Source organism: Arvicola amphibius, chromosome 4, assembly GCF_903992535.2.
Source record: "Arvicola amphibius chromosome 4, mArvAmp1.2, whole genome shotgun sequence".
NCBI lineage: Eukaryota > Metazoa > Chordata > Mammalia > Rodentia > Cricetidae > Arvicola > Arvicola amphibius.
Window position 1 is genome coordinate 69046494 of NC_052050.1, and position 17153 is coordinate 69063646.

Below are 17153 nucleotides of genomic sequence, written 5' to 3' on the forward strand. Positions count from 1 at the left end.
ATGCTTTCTTGTTTGTCTGGGGGGGTGCTCTTCACACCAACATGGTCCAGGGGCTGAAGAGCACAGACAACAACAGTCAGGACCCTGGACAGAGCTGAAGCGAATTTTCCCTTAGGGCTTTTTACCCAGGCCTCTCCCCGAGCTGAAGGGAAAGGGGAGTTCCAGGCTGAGTTAGAATCTACCTTAGTGGGGACTGGGCCAGTGTCTCAGCCTTCTCATAGGCCTGTCTGTGAGGTAAATGCCCGCAAAGCTGAAGTCTGTCCCTTGGGCCTTAAATTCAGAGAGAGGGGAACCCCAGTCTGAGAAACTTACGGTACTGGTGTAAATTCTGCTAGAGTCTGGAGTTCTGGCTCGTGCTCTCCCACCTGATAACGTTGGCGTCTTACTGCTTCTCCCTTTGTGCATAGCGACTTCGTAGAATCAGATACCAGCTACAGCCCAAGATCATCTGATATTCCAACACCAGCGATCTGCCCCAGCTAGAGGCTAGTATGTAGGCAGTTAAGAACCTTTCTGCTGGGGAACAAGCTGAGAGCTGAACCTAAATTTCCCCCAGGATAAGGGGTCCAGGCTTCTTGCTCCCAGCAAGCTTCTTAAGTAGCAGACAACATCTAATTGAGAGCCAGTAAAGTGGCCTTCCTGCACATTCCCCCCTGGCTAGTGTCATGTTGTTCCCAACACACACACACACACACACTTACAATGGACAGGGGTTACCTAAGTGCTAAGGATGGTTCTGGGAGAGCTGGAGGCCTGACCTGTGGTTGGTGTCTTCCTCATGCCCTGTGGCTGAAAGACAACCTGAGCAGTGGGGATGTCCCCTGGAGGTGTGAAATGGCGCCCCAGGAAGTCAGCACCTACAGAAGTCAGTCAGTGAGTCCCCGCTCACTGACTGATCAGAGAAAGATGAGCAAGCACTGAGGGGCCCTGGGAAACCTGGCTAGATATGGATACTTCAGGGCTTGTCTGCTGGGGCAAGTACAGGCTGCTTTGCCTCTTGAGGAGCTTTGGAACCCTTGGCAAGTGACTCTTCTTTCTGAGTCTCAAGATCAACATCTGTAGGGACCCCTGCCTGGATCTTTTTCTGTGGCCCCTGTGGGACGGTGTCTTAGTTACTCTTCTACTGCTGTGAAGACACACTATGACCTAAGCAATTTACAAAAGGAAGTGTTTAATTAGGGCCTTACGGTTTCAGAGGGTTAGTTCGTGATCATCTGTTGGGAAGCTTGGTGGCAGGCAGGACCGCACTAGAGCATAGGTGAGCACTCTGATCTGCAAGCATGGCAGAGAGACTGAGCCTCCTGTGGGCTTTTGAAACCTTCAGCCCACCCCTAGTGACCGCCCCCGTCCGGCAAGGCCACACCTCCTAATCCTTCCTAAACAATTCACAACTAGGGACCGAGTATCCAATTACAAGCCTGTGGGGGACTGTTTTCATCCAAACCATCACAGAGGGGAAGATTCCAGAAGATAGTGGGATGGATGGATGTCAGGAGAAGTTGGCCACTTGGAATGGTCCCAGAACAGGGAAGACAAAAGTTGGGATCCTCCTCTATAGGCTCTGCTGAGAAGTGAATGTTTCTAGAAGAGAGGATGGGAGTGGGGAGGGGGCTTCACACCTTCTATGGAGGTCTTTTCCCTATGTCCTGCTTCATGTCCACACGTGGTCTGGCCGAGAATGTGAAAACAACCTCTACCATCAGCAATAGGATTCCCCAGATGTTTCCTAAAGAGCTGTGTGAGGATTCCCCCCCCCCCCCCCCCCCCCCCCCCCCCCCGTCCCAGAATTGCAGCTTTGCTTAAAACAACATAAAAGATTAGATCTACCCTGAGAGAAAGATAGTAACAATTTGTTGGGTCAAAACCAGAAAATAATCCTGGAGATGCAGAGACGATGCCCAGATGTTTGGAATAAGATAGTCTGTATCAGAAGAACAGCAGTGGGGGCTGGGGATACAGCTCAGTTGGTAGAGCATCTGCCTGGCATGCTTGAGGTCCCAAGTTTGACCCCTGGTACCTCATACATGTTACAGTGGCAATAAGTTTAGAAGTTCAATGGCTCAGCAGGTTCCAGTGGCTGCCAGGCAAACCTGCCCACCTGAGTCACAGCAGGAGCGAATCAAATGCAAAATGCTGTCCTCTGGCCTTCACACAAGTGCCACAGCACACTCACACCCCTTCCACACACAGCACATACACAAACATACGCGAAATTCAGTTATTCTTGACCATACACAAATTCCAAGCTAGTCTGGGGCTGCATGAGACCCTGTCTGAAAACAGTCAGACAAACAGGCTGGGGTAGAGTTAGTGGAATGACCACACAGTATGCACTGAGCACTAGGTTTAATCCCCAGCACTGAATCAATTGGGCATGGTGGCACCTTCAGGAGGTGGAGGCAGGAGGATCAGATATTCAAGGTCATCTTCTCCTATGTAATGAAGTGGGAGGCCAGCCTGGTCCTGATCCTGAGACCCTGATTCAACAGACAAAACCAGCAGTGTCATGAGCCGTCACATGCAGCATGGCCCACACACTTCAGTAAAACAGGAGAGCCCCAAAGAAGCCCCCTGCTTATCCCTATTAGATCCAGCTGTCCAGGACAGTCGGGTGGGGGGTGGCTACAGGTGCGCTTCCTCCAGGGCCAGGCGTTTGCTCTCTGAGACTCCACTCTGGGGTGGCAGTTAAGGCCAGACCCGCTTCTCGTACAGGCAGAAATGGAGCTCTTGCCGCCAGCTGGAAAAGCCTCCCGGCCTCTGGGACTTGTCTTGCAAGCAAAATGTGTGTCATAAATTCTCTTTAAGAGCAGGAAGCGCTGTTATCCTCATGAAAATAAGAGAAAGAAATGTTGAGTGGTTTTTTTTTTTTTCAATGTTTTTGAGCACCTGACCAGCTTGGCTCCGTGGTAGCTTGAGGCTGGAGCTGGGTAGAGGTGACTATTCCCTGAACCCTTGTCTGGGATTACGTACCTAATAAGCAATATATAAATTGGTTCTTGACTGAAAAACCATCTCAGGTACAGCTTAGAAAGATTACTGAAAAGATGAAGTATCTGGCTGGCTCGGGGGTGGTTGAAGACAGAGCTGAAACAAGCGGTTTGTTAACTCCTGGGTCTTAGCCTCCACAGCTGTGAAATGGGGAAGCAGACACCAGAGCGGACTGTGTAGGGAGAGTGTTTGGCACATGAACTGTGCCTTAGCTTTACAAGTGTTACTTCCGACAAGATAGGAGTCTCAGGAAACAACTGACTAAGGTTCCTGGAGTTGGTGAGCTGGCTTAGCAAATAGGAGCATGGTGTGCTTTTCCGAGTTTGGTCCCTTGCACTCAATGGATGACTCACAGCCCCCTGGAACTCCAGTTCCAGAGCAACTAACTCTCTCAGGCCTCTACGGGCCCCTGCTCACAGTGTGTGTGTGTGTGTGTGTGTGTGTGTGTGTGTGTGTGTACTCGTCTTTTAAAATACGAGTTTCAGAGAGTAAAACTCAGTTGATAGAATCCTTACCTAGCATGCCCCGGGCTTGATTCCTGACACTCCATAAAAATGTGGTGCATACTTATAATCCTAGAACCCAAGGGGTAGAGGGAAGAGGATGGACAGTTGATGATTATCCTCAGCTGCAAAGAAAGTTTCAGGCCAGCCTGGGCTACATAAGATCCTATCTCAAAAGAAATAAAATAAGTAAATAAAATGAGGTTCAGGACAGATGTCAAAGCTCTCTTGGACAGAAGGATAGAAGCGAGGAGAATTAATCCTGGCCAGACCCATTTACGCTGGCTTTGGGGGCGGTACTCAGGACCCATTTCCAAGTTCTTCCCGCCACCCCCTACACACATACGAAAGCTCTCTGCCTGATAAGAACTTTTCCACAGTTAGCCGAACTTCAGGGAATTCTTGGGGGTGTTTCGGTGTTTTGTTTTGCTTTTTGCTTATTTACCCTACCCATTCCACAAGCATTTCCTTCGAAGTTGCGAGGATGAGGCGGCCTGGTGCTACAGAACAGACACAAGAAGGACTAGACATACAGGATACACTCAGTACTTGTCTTATGTGGCTTGTCACATGAGATTGACATTAAATCTGTGTGTGTAGTTTAGTTGAGTTTATTGAAATGGTCTCACGTAGCCTAGGATGGCCTCAGACTTAACTATATAGCCAAGGGCAGTCTTGAACTTAGGCTTGTGCCTCCATACTCCAGTGCTGAGAGGTACAGGCATGTAGTGCTGGGGATCAAACCCAGAGCTCCCTGTGTGCTAAGCAAGTGCTCCGTCTGCTGAGCTACACCCCTAGCCCCTTTGTAATTATGTAACGCGCTGAGTCTTTCAGTGCTGTCTTTAAACGGACTTCCTCAGCCATTCAGCCCTGAAGGAAAGGAAGCAGAGAAGCAAGTTTCCAGGGTGAGATGTTTCAAGCGGCAGAACACACATTGTGCCTCCTGGCCTGGTGTCCGTGTACTTTGAAAGTTGCCTGGTGTCCGTGTACTTTGAAAGTTGCCCATTGTCATTATTGGATTTTGGAAGTCACTCTAGCTGCATAGGTACCCCTTGGAACCTGTTTTCAACCTTTCCTGTGCAGCAGATACAGAAAATAAGTAACCTATGGTCTCATAAAAAGGAATTGTGCGTCAGGATCACGTCACGAGCCCCAGGTTGACGTCCTTATAAGTGTGGGAAGAGCAAGGGTCTTTGGTTCCCTCTAGGGTAGCCTTTTGAACTGGCCTTGAACTGGTTGATAGTCTGAAGGCTTTGAGCATCCTTTGTATGGTTAGAGGAAGTTATAGTCTATGTCCCTTGGCAGCTTGGCAGAACTTGGTTGCTAGGCAGCAGGCCTTTAAAGACAACCAGAAGAGAGACGAGTAGTAAGCATTCATATTCTAAGAAAATTGCTTGTTTCCAGCCCCCTCAACTTTTCTCGCCGCAGCAAGACTTCTGGTCATCAGTGTCTGTATTATTCTATAGTTAGTTTTCATAAGTTATTCAGAGGCGTTTTAGGAAATCATTAAGCTTGTTTCCAAGCCTAACCTCTGGCTGTTCAAACAGAAAATATGTAGGTTAGGGAACAGGCCGCCATATGGGTGGTCAGGGGTCACCTTACTTGGGAAGGCCACTGAGTACTCAGCTAGAGCCTGGATTCCTTCAGACGTCTGGAGTCGGCACCTAGCATGTGCCAGGCCCTATGGGCACCGCTGACCAGCTGCATCTTTTGAGTATAAGACAGTGCTTTCTGAGTGTGATGGCACACATCCATCAGTAGGGAGTCTGGGAGGCTAGAGCAAGAGGCTTTGGAAGCTGGGACCAATTTCACCCGTGTGAGAAGTGTCTGTCTCAAAACCCAGAAGCTTTTCATGCAGCCCTACTGTAGCTGAGGAAGACCTTGAAGTGTGGGTGGGTGGGTGGGTATAAGTGTGTGCAGGTGTGTGTACACCAGGCCCATACGGGCCACCCCATGCATGTGGAGGTCAGAGAAGAACTTCTGTGAATCACTTACTCGTTCCCCTGTGGATTGAAGACAGGTCATCAGGCCCGTGTGGAAAAGTGCTTTTACTCATTGGGCCACCTTTTATGCCTGACCTTGAACTTCTAATCTTCCTGCCTCCAACTCCTGAGTGCTTAGATTACAGGTGTTAGTGGTGCTGGGAATTGACCCCAAGCCTGTAGGTGTACTAAGTGCATACTCTACCTATTGAGTTATATCCCCAGCTGAAACCAGACATCCAAGCACAACTCTTAAACTATCACTGTATCTATTGTGGGGTGACTGATAACAGGCGGGGTTATTTTTTTGAGTTCTCCCGAGTCCTGCCTAACAGGGCCCCTGGTATCCCATCACCTCTTCCCTAGTGACAGGGAAAAAACTTAGAGTTGTCTTAGAACCTGGCCCACAGTGCTAAAGGACCCCAACTTGAACCCCAGATCCCTCCCTGCTCTGAGGACTGTAGAGTCTGAAGTCAGGGCTGCCTCTCTGCCAATGGGACCTGGCACACGTCACTCCAAATGCAGCACAGGGTCCTCACTGACCATAAGACATCAGGCCCTGAAGGAATGCAAGGTGGGGGGCACAGCTTAACACGCAGAAGCCTCATGCAGGGCCATGTGGTTGAGAGTCTCTGCCCCTGGGGTCTCTCTCGTTTGCCTCTCTCTTATCTATAAAGTCCTTGTGCCCGGAACCAGGCACTGGGAACACCTGACATCAGGACAGCGTGTGACAGGAGAGAGGGAAAGAAACATTGCACAAGAAGAGCAAACAGCTCCTGTGTGTGGAAATGGTCAGACAGTGACTGGGGTGGGGAGGTCGGGGAAGGTGTCCTGTCCTGCAGTCCCAGGGCTGATTGTGAGTAAAGGTCCCAGGGGCAGGAACAGTTAAGGTAGAGGCCAGGATGAGGAAACCAACCGCAGGGTGGCTTTATTTTTGAGACAAGGTCTCCTGTAGTCCATGCTGGCCTTGAACCTTGTAGAGGGGTATGGCCTTGAATGGACTCCCGCCTCCATCCCCACCCTGCAATGCTGGGTTCTAAGCACCTCCCACCACACCTGTGTTTTATGTGGTGCTGGAGATCCAGCCCAGGGCTGCTTCATTCCCATGAGGCAAGCATCTTCCCTACATCCCCAACCCGTTGGTTGATGCTGAGGTAGGCTCCCCGTGTAGGTCTGGCCGGCCTGGAACTCACTCTGGAAATTAGGCAGTCCTCCTGACAACTGGGACCTCAGCCATGTCCCAGCGGGACATTTCTAACCACATGGTCTCTTCAGAGGTTGATTCTGGATGGGGCGGTTCAGAGCTGCGGGGTCTGAGAAGTTTGAGGGGGCTCTATATCAGCCCAGACCCTGGGCTTAAGCCCCAAGGGAAATAACCCAGTCACAGCACTGTTGTGACACGCAGTCAGCAGAAGCCCCAGTGGGGAAAACCTCACTAGTGTAAAACAGGCTGCCGAAGGCCTCTCGAAAGTGCCGCGCCTGGGTCTGCACTCTTGTCTTAGGTCTCTTGCTGCTTGCTAATAAGATATGCAAATTATCAGGGCTGTGAAATCCTAGACCCATTCCATCTTCTGTTTAATTAGCATTTAATCTAATCTGGTTTTAATTTTTTTCACACTGGCACCCTAATTAAATGTTAGGGTGTTAGTCTTAACAATTAAATTGTATTGGCAAATAGAGTCTTCAGGAAACTTGACCTTTTTTGAAGTCAGAGCCCTCTCCAGCTAGATGCAGATATTAATTAGATTCTGCGAGATGCTGCTTCAGGACCATTGATGAACCCATTCAGCTGTTTTCCTGTGGTTATGGTCCTCGATTCCACGAAGCATACACAGCCAGTGAGCTGGCCCCAGCAGGCAGTGGGTCGCAGTTGAACGGGTTTGTCAAGAGCCTCCAGAGGGCCAGGTGAACTGACTGAGCCCCAGGACTTAACTTCAACTGGGGGTGTTAACTTCGAGAAAGGGCTGGGGTGGGAGGCGGGGCTTAGGCCTCAAGTGTCCTTGAAGTGGCTTCTTCTCTCATTGACTCGAGCTAGTCCTTAACTTGTGATTCTCAAGTGATGACCGCTGGGAAGGTTGGGACTTGAGTAAGTCACGTGGTGTCTAGAGGTACCACTGTATTCCGTAGCCACATTTTGTGGGTGGGGTGCCGAGGCAGGAGGCTTTGACGCTGCCAGCTGGGAGGGGGTTCAGAAGTTATTCCGGGTAAGGTTGAGAAGCCACAGATAGAACAATGCAGAGAACAGTTTTCCTAGTGAGGGAGCAGACGGGTGGCAGAAGAAACCCCAAAACATGACTTCGTGGCAGTTCCCAGACAGGCTTAAGGACAACCGAAGACAAAAGTCTTCTTCCCCGCCACGTATACCAGTGAAGGGCGGCACTTGAGCTCTGTGGGGGACACAGAGTGTCTCTGAGAGAACTTGGAAGTCACAGCTCATGGAAGTTTCTCATTGGGCTGCGCCAGGCCCCAGCGTTACCCTTCATAGAAGGCCCACGTCTTCCTTCCTGGGACCAGTACCTCATATTATACATACGCTTGTGCCTCTGGGTGCAAGTCTGTAGCACAGTTTTAAACTTCCACAGGCAAGCCCTGGAACGTTCACATAGCGGGGAGTGTGTTGTGTTTGCAGGTAGCCATTGGAGTTTCTGTGTGTCTGTCTGTCTGTCTGTCTGTCTGTCCGTCCGTGCCTGGCTGGCTACAGGAGCCAGAAGGCCAGGTCAAGACCATCAGGCCTGGAAATGAAGGGGCGACTGTTTTGGTGAGGGGCCTGCCAGGCATGCCTTTCTTTCTCTATTCTCTATATCTCTGTTGTCTGTTTCCATTCTTTAAGACAGAGGATAATTTGCAGGAATCTCTCCTTTTCCGTGTGAGCATCAACTCAGGTCACCAGGCTTGGCGGCAAGGTCCAATACCTGCCTGGCCGTTCACTGGTCCCACTCTGAGCTGCCGTATTTGCTCGCTGCCCTAACCTGTGAAACTGGCCTCTCCGAGGCAGCATGAAGACTTTACCCTCTCACCTCTGCCAGGTTTTCCGGACAGACTTGATCACAGCCATGAAGATCCCAGATTCGTACCAGCTCAGCCCGGATGACTACTATATTCTGGCGGACCCGTGGCGACAAGAATGGGAGAAAGGTGTGCAGGTACCTGCTGGAGCGGAGGCCATTCCAGAGCCTGTGGTGAGGTGAGCCAGGTGGCCAGGCTAGGACCATCGGGGCAGGGCATGAAGGGGAGGCTGGTTTAGGTAAGAGACATATCTGTTCTGGGATTCCTTCTCAGCCTGTCTCTCTTAGTGGTTAATTCTCTTGCCAGATAAAAATAACAACAGCATATACATTGGTTCAGAAATACTGGTAGGGTTACCTTTGAGGCTTTGGGCTTGAAGTCACCTCTGAAGCCAGAGTACCTTGGTCCAAATTGCCTTTTATCTTCAGTAGGACCTTGAACCAGAAATGTAATCTTTCTGGGCCTCGTTTTTCTTGCTTCTGAATAAGGGTGAAAGCTGCATTCCTTGTGGTTGGAGGAGGTGTAGTAAACGTGCATAGCAGATGTTACAGATACGGCTAGGGTTAGAACATTGCCATTCTGCACAGCAGGCAGAGCGGGCCAGGCAAATCTCCAGACTTTGACCATCCCTTACATGAGAATAGGCCATGCCTAAAATTGTTCTATGTCATTACCCTTTAAAGCAGCTCTTACAGGGAGGAGCCTGGTGCCCATCACCCAGTAGGGGCCTAGGAAGTACTCGCTGGTGTCACCCGCTGAGGAGTCTGTCCTGTAGGGCTGGGTTAGAGTTCTCTAGGGCTTCATAACCTGCTGGTCTTGTGGGCAGAGACTGTTGCCTGGGTGTAACCACAAATGGTCTTGCCTTAAACTACAGACTATGCTCCAGTGCTCCATTCTGAACCTGAGGGGACTGGTGGCCTGGCCTCCTTGTCCCACCAGCTAACCTGAGTTGGGCGGTTTCTGTGAGTGCCCCTTCCTGGTGTTGGCAGCTTCATGGCTTTTGAGAGATGAAGCTGGGGGCATAAGTCACAGCTGTCCGTTCCTTTGACATTGAAACCATTGCTTCCTGGCAACCACATCTATGAAGAGCTTGCTTCATGCAAGTCCTGTGCTAGGATTGCAGGCAGTGGAGAAGCAGACCAACTCTAAAGGAATGGATGTGGGAAGGCCTTTCTTCCAGTGACGTGAATTAGTCTAGGGCTCTCCAGTGTCGGGAAGCTTGGGCCCATCTGGAGTGCCTGGGAGTATACAATGGGTGGTTGGGTGGGTTAGTGGATGGGTAGGCGGGTGGACAGATGGATGGATGGATGAGTAGGTGAGTGGACGGATGGATGGACGGACAGGTGGGTGGGTGGGCGGGTGGGTAGATGGATGAATCAATCCATTCTTACTATCTTCATCCCGTCTGGGGCCTGTAACATAGGCCAAAAATGTAGTAAGTTTCTTGCCCTGACCTTTTCAGTCAGGAGAACTATGGCCCGACTTCTCAGAGGCAGTCTGTTCCTCTAAAACTGGGATGATATTAATACCAGTGGCCACCTAATGATGTGGGACTCAGGATTTCATGAGAATTCTCACTCCAGCTTGTCCCCTTATGTGCCAAGGCCAGGGGGATGAAGAGGGACAGGCTAGCTGCTCAAACAGAGAAGCAAGTCCTGATTGGAGTCACCCGGGAGCGTTACCTCTGCACCTGATGTCAATGACAGGTGCTTCTGGGAACATCTGTTGGGATCACCGTCTATTACGGTTGCTTCTACCCCCTGCGACTTGGCTTTATTCGGTTTCTGTGTGGGGTATTTTATCTGATGCCATGGAGGGGGGCCTTGCTGTCCTGACCTCCTGGCTTCCTTCATCTGATCTGGTTGGTGTAGCCCACTTTTTTTTTTTCATGATACGTGGTCTCATATGCCAGTCTTGAACTTAGTATATATCCAAGGATATAGTACACCCACAGCATTCTGCTTGGGGGATGTGGGGAGAGAAAGATTTATTTTTGTTTTATGAATGTGTATGCCCACAGAGGCCAGAAGAAGGTGTTGGATCCTCTTGGAATTAAGAGTTACATATGGTATTAGCCACCATGTGGGTGCTGGGAATTGAACCCCGGTCCCTTGAAAGAGCGGTCAGTGCTCTTAACCCCTGAGCTGTCTCTCCAGCCCCGATTCTCACAGCTGTACTGGGCTGACAGGAGTGATATCCCTCCCCATACTCAGGGAAGATGTATTGAAGTGGGCAAATGTGTCCTCAGGTGTACCACATCCCTGCTTCCCAGTCTCCCGAGATCACCTGCCTTGGTGCCTCCCCACTGCACAGCCCCCTGGAAGCCTTTGTGACAGCTACCTTGGGAGGGACACTGAGAGCCTCCCAAGTCAAGCCTCTCCCCGTCATCCGGTGATCGCACTTGTAGAGTAGATACAGTATTGTCCCCATTTTATAGATGAGGAAGTTGGGAAACTCTGGGGAATTTCCTATGGGGCCTAGTCTGCCGCTGGGCCAGGAAATGACAGACCACAGTGACAAACCCTGGGCTGTCCCTGCGAGGGCCTAGAGTGAGAGCAAGAAGCATAGCCTGACTCCTCTCGCCCATGTACATCCCAGCCCGACTCTCTGCCCCTTCCAAACAGTCCATTGGGCGGTTCTGCCTACCTCGTGGACTAAAATCTGCCGCTGAGGATTTTGCACTGACCTTTAGACTTGGCCCAGGGCAAACGCCACCTCTGGTGTCTGTCTGCTTCTCTGGGCTCGAGTCTTTGCTCTCCCCTGTAGCTCTTAGCACTTTCTTCCACCCCGTCCAGCCCATGGCTACCGGCTGTGTCTGAGGGTGAAGCCTTGGCTTAGGGTCAGGTCAGTCTATGACTGCTATGGGATGCTCTTTCTCGTGTGTGTCCCTCAGCCCTGGATCCCCAGGTGGCACTGGTGAAGCAGGCAGGTGTGTTACACAGTAGGTGGCTGTTTGGATAAGGATGCTGAGACGCTTGAGTAAGCGTGTGCTTCAGGCACACGAAGCTGGAGTGTGACCGAATGCTAGGCTATGTTTTTAAGAGATGTTCATTTGGAGCGACAGTTTCTTGGGAAAGGCCGCATTTGGTTAGACCAAGGGCATAGTGTTGGCTTCTATTTGGAATCATCTACTTGGTGTGGGAGGAGGGTCCTGCCTTCATTGTAACTTAAGACTCTCATGAGGGCTTCTGAAGTGGGATGGTGGTGCTGACTCTTAACTTTTGACCCCTTCCCTGTCCCTGGTCTGAATGACCTCTAAGCCTACAGTCTTCCCCCTGCTTGCACCCCTGCCTCCCTGTGCCTAGCATCCTTCCTGTCCCCTTGCTGACACCAGGGCATTTCCTGAAGCCAGGGGCCCTCCCTGAAACTCAGCCCTGTCCCCATGCCATCTTACCCAGCCTGAGCTGAGTCACAGCCCTTGGCAAGCCCTGCCTCCGACCCCAGGAGGCCTCCCAGGCAAGTGTGAGGCCTCTCAGGCCTGGCAGGGCTGGCCAGATGGAGGCCAGGCTCCAGACAATAACCATGGCAACCAGTGGGGTATGGGAAGGGCTGGCATTTTGAACTGGCCTCAAAATTTGATGGGTGGTAGCACACAGATACATGAAGAGGACCCCACCCATCTGAGGCCAAATGCCCCTTCCCATTTCGGGAGGAGAGAGATGGTTGACATCTAGAGATCTTAACACATTCTCTCTCTCTCTCTCTCTCTCTCTCTCTCACTCACACACACACACACACACACACACACACACACACACACACACCTCCCTCATTACCCAGCACTTTGCTAAGGGCTTTCTTTTTTACCAAGTACCTAAGGTAGATTGTGTTAGTGGGATTCTGTTTGCCGAGTGGGAGTCAGATGGAGCTTTGGTGCCTGTAACAGGTCCCTGACCCCGAGGCAAAGCTGATCTGGGGTGGGATCTGAGACAGTGTTTGGAGGTTTAGGGAGGCAAGCTGAAGCAGTAGGAAGCAGGATGCCTATGTGGTCTATGGGGAGGGTCAAGGTGTGTGGCTAGCATTTCACTGTGGCAAGAGACCTTTAATCCAGAAAGCCCTCTCCTGGACTGCACAGTGGAACTGTACAGAGATTCAACTTCTGAAAAAAGCAGACTCATTTTAACTTATGACCATGACACCTCCGGGCTGTTGGTGAGGAGGGGCCGGGGGTTATGAAGCCATGGAGATAGATAGTCTTTGGTCCTAGCCTGGAGGGGTATGCCAAAATGTCTAGAGTCCAGTTGGCTCTATCTCACTTGTCCCCAAGTAGTTGGCACAGGGCATTGCCCAGGATGGCGCTTGGGACACCTGGAGCCCCAGGCAGGGGCTGGTCCAGGGTGAGAATGGCCCTGACTGGGCAGGGCAGATATTACACTGGCCGGGACTACATGTCATTCCCACATGGACCTCACTCTGCCTTATGGCCCGTAGGGTCTGCTCTTCCTGTAGATGCATAGTTAATTGAGTCTGTAAGGCAGACTGGCAACATAGAAAAAAATGGAAAGAGGGGATGGATACAAGGGGTGGGCCCCGTGGGGCATCAGCATCTGTCTCATGGACCTGGGGTCACCACCTCCTAAGCCGGGCTGACTGAGGAGAACCAGCTAAGGCCCCTCCCTTTACCACTCCCTCTCTTGGTTTCACAGGCTCCTCCCACCACTGAAAGGTCCCCCTACACAGCAGTCCCCAGACAGCCCCACACTTGGTGAGGGTACCCATCCTGACTGGCCAGGAGGCAGCCGCTATGACCTGGATGAGATCGATGCTTACTGGTTGGAACTCCTCAACTCAGAACTCAAGGAGATGGGTAGGTGATCCTTCCACGCCGGGTGTATGATTGCAAACGGCAGGGATATTCTTTTTCCCAGCCCCGGATAGTGTCTACGCCTCTAGAAAGGCCGTGGCTGTAACTGGGGGATATCCTTACAGCTTTCCTGTGTTGTGGGTCTTTCATTGTCTCTGTCTCCCAGGTATCTACAGTTGTCAGGCCGAGGTAAGAATAAGAAGTAATTCACAGGGCTCAGTGACACATGAAGTTAGCGTGCTGGTAGAAACAGTGTTAATGGGCGTGAAGCTTCCTGGATGAAGCCTGTTGACATGTCCCCGGGAAAGATCAGCCTGGCCACTATCTGAGTGGACACAGATAATATACACACAGTGTAAGCAGCAGATTTCTCATGAAGCCAGCTGCATCCCACAAACACCCTACATTGTTCCCATATAGTGGGAGGGAGTGGTCACAGGCCCTCTGAGTAGACAGTGAAGCAGCCGTGATGGGCAGGAACCTTTGGGATTGGATGATTCGCTTGTCCTTGATGGAGCTGAGGCCTCGTCGTACTGTAGATGGCTGGACGGAGCCTTCCCCCTGACACCACGGATACCTTTGCCCTGATTGCCGCAAAGCCTGCTAAGCTCCTAATGGTGTCCTCTGCTGTCCCGCCCACAGAGAGGCCCGAGCTGGATGAGCTAACATTAGAGCGCGTTCTAGAAGAGCTAGAGACATTGTGCCACCAGAATATGGCACAGGCCATTGAGACACAGGAAGGGCTGGGCATCGAGTACGATGAGGACGTCGTCTGTGACGTGTGCCGCTCCCCTGAAGGCGAGGATGGCAACGAGATGGTCTTCTGTGACAAGTGCAACGTCTGTGTGCACCAGGTGGGTGGACCCTATCGCCCTCTCCCTTACTGAATGCGGGCACACTGCCTGAGCCCTGATGAGGCTGGTTGAGTTGGCTATAGGAGCATGCGCACTGTGGACCAAGAGCCTTAAGGAGGACTAGAGACAGAGAAGTTAGTAACACAAATGCCTGGCAGTCCCTGGGACATCCAGGGCCTCCTTGGCTCAGTCCTGCTAGCCAGACCTAAGCAAGTGTCCTTTGGGGAGTCTGTCTTCTCTGTGTCTTTCCCGGGTCTTCCCCTCAGAAAACTGTCCCCAGCTCCTCCCATGCTGACCTTGCAAAGGGACAGCGGCATCAGGTAGTGATGGAGAGGGAGCCAAACTGCCTGATTTCACAGCATGGTTGTGCCTTCACAGCTCAGGAGGCTCAGGAAGAAGTTCCTGGCTTCTCTGGGGGCTCTGTTTTTGCAAACAAATGTGAACAGTCAGAGCAGAGATGCAAGGATGACCTACTGGTAGGGTGCTTGCCTAATATTCATCAGGCCTTGGATTCATCCCCAGCACTACCCCAAGCACCCCCCAAAATGTGAATTGTTTGTGGCAAGTTATTTGCTTAGTGAAAGATAGTAGGGCCGAGCGTGTGAGATGGCTCAGTGGGTAAAGACAATTGCTTAGAAGCTTGGTGATGTGAGTTCAGTACCCATATAAGGTGGAAGGATCGAACTGACTCACAAAACTGTCTTGGCGGGCTGGAGAGATGGCTCAGTGGTTAAGAGCATTGTCTGTTCTTCCAAAGGTCCTGAGTTCAATTCCCAGCATATGGTGGCTCACAACCATCTATAATGGGGTCTGGTGCCCTCTTCTGGCCTGCAGGCATACACACAGACAGAATATTGTATACATAATAGATAAATAATAAATATTAAAAAAAACTGTCTTTGCCTTCACGTGTAGCCTGTGGCTTGCCATATTCTGTCCCCAATAAATTAGGAAATGCATACAGTACAACTGTACTAGAGTGTTTTTTACTGTTGTAACAGAGCAAGCCAGGGTCTCTTTTCTCTTTAAGAAAGACTTTTCTTTTTTGGGGGGGTAGGGTGGGGATAGGTAGGTATTTATGCGTGTATAGATGGGTCCCTGTGGAGGCCAGAGGCAGCCAGTCCCACTGGAGCTAGAGTTAAAGACGGTTGTGAGCTATCTGATGTGGGTGTTGGGAACTGAACTCAGGGCCTCTGAAAGAGCCGCAAATGCTCTTAACTGCCAAGCCATCTCCCCAGCCCACAGTTACCCTTTCTTTATTTCTTAAAAATCGTTTTATATTATTACATGTGTAGGGTGTTTTGCATCATGTATGTGAATGAATTAGGGGTGTGCCTGTTGTGGGATGTTTTACTCTTGGTTTTGGGGTGCCTGCCACCCAGCTCCCAAGTAAATCACACACATGGAGTCTTATTATTACTTATAAATGTCCGGCCTTAGCTTGGCTTGTTCCTTGCCAGCTGTTCTTAAATTATCCTGACTCCCTTTTGCCTCTGGGCTTTTATCTTTCTCTATTCTGTATACCTTTCTTTACTTCTTGTTCCATGGCTTGCTGTGTAACTGGGTAGCTGCCCCCCGCCCCGTGTCTTCATTTCCTTGTGTGCTTGTTTTTCTCTCTTTATACTCTCTGCCTGCCAGCCCCGTCTATCCTTGCTTCTGCCTCGCTATTGACCATTCATCTTTTTATTAGGACCGTCAGGTGTTTTAGACAGGCACAGTAACACAACTTTACAGAGTAAAAACAAGTGCAGAGAAAGTTAAAGTCACACACCTGAAAATAATATTCCCCAATGTGTACCTGAGTCCCAGGGAAGCCAGAGAAGGACATTGAACCCCTGGAATTGGAGTTAAATGTGCTTGTCAGTCACAATGTGGGTGCTGGAAACTGAATTTGGATCTTCTGCAAGAGCAAAAAACCCTCTTAACTGCTGAGCCATCTCTCCAACCTGTTCCCCTTTCTCAATCTCAGGTCCTGAGGTCTAGGTCCTTTGTATCTGTGGCCTTGTTCCCAGACCAGATTTGTAGCCAGGGGACCCACTCTGGCCCCCAACTTTGAGGCACATGTACCCACTACAGCTGAACCAGACAGATCCTGGGGAGCTGGGGTGCAGGGACTTGAGCTACGCAGAAACTCTTGGGTCAATATGTCTCTCCTACACTGTTGCATGACAGGGGAAGTAGGGAGTGGTCAATTTAGGAAGCAGTTGAGGTTTTCCCTATAGCCCATGCTGGTTAGGAACTTGTGGCTAACACGGGTCTTCCAGCAGAGAGCAGCCCCCACCTTTTTACCAGAGGATGAGTACACCCTCAGGTACGCTCTGCTACCCATTGTTGCCTGGAGACAGAGCTGGCACCACTGGCAAGTTGCTGACCAGACATAGCCAGCTTGCCAGTGCCCCTGACCCATGACGATCTGCTCTCTTCCCAGGCATGCTATGGGATCCTCAAGGTGCCTACGGGCAGCTGGCTGTGCCGGACATGTGCCCTGGGAGTCCAGCCCAAGTGCCTGCTCTGCCCCAAGCGAGGAGGAGCCTTGAAGCCCACCAGAAGTGGGACCAAGTGGGTGCACGTTAGCTGTGCCCTGTGGATTCCTGAGGTGTGTAACCATGAGCCCTAGAAGCTTTCAATGACTAGAACATGGGGAAGTGGTGTGTGGAGAGCTCGGGGTGGGCCTGGCAGAATTTAGGTGAGCGTATAGGAAAAGAAGGGGCTGCTGGGCTCCCGTGAAGACTCAGTGACAGGGGATAACTGGGAATATTGTCTGTGGACCTGGTCATAGGTTAGGTGCAATGTCTATTGGGAAGTCAGGTGACCAGCTACTTGGACGTTCAGGAGGGATGATTTGAGGTCCAGACTTCAGTCAAACAGGAAGGACTCAGATTATGAGATCCATCGAAAGAAGGCTTTGGTTAAAATCAGAGTGAACCCAGACTTGTTGGCATATGCCTGCAAATCCAGCACTTGGGAGATGGAGGTAGAAGATGATGAGCTCAAGGTCATCAGCTAGCTGCATCTT

The 17153-nt window shown here is 50.9% G+C and overlaps 1 protein-coding gene across 6 annotated transcripts in view; it reads left to right on the plus strand.

Moving 5' to 3' along the window:
* The window catches only part of Jade2 (jade family PHD finger 2), a 48041-nt gene that overhangs the window by 15141 nt on the left and 15747 nt on the right, over window positions 1–17153 (plus strand). For 5 of the 6 annotated variants that reach the window (XM_038326170.1, XM_038326175.1, XM_038326169.1 and 2 more), the window contains 4 exons: window positions 8500–8657; window positions 13126–13286; window positions 13926–14137; window positions 16566–16733. In XM_038326170.1, the coding sequence (XP_038182098.1) occupies window positions 8500–8657; window positions 13126–13286; window positions 13926–14137; window positions 16566–16733 (699 nt within the window). Of the gene's footprint in view, window positions 1–6293; window positions 6628–8499; window positions 8658–13125; window positions 13287–13925; window positions 14138–16565; window positions 16734–17153 lie in introns of those variants that run through there. The other variant, XM_038326174.1, reaches the window with a different exon arrangement.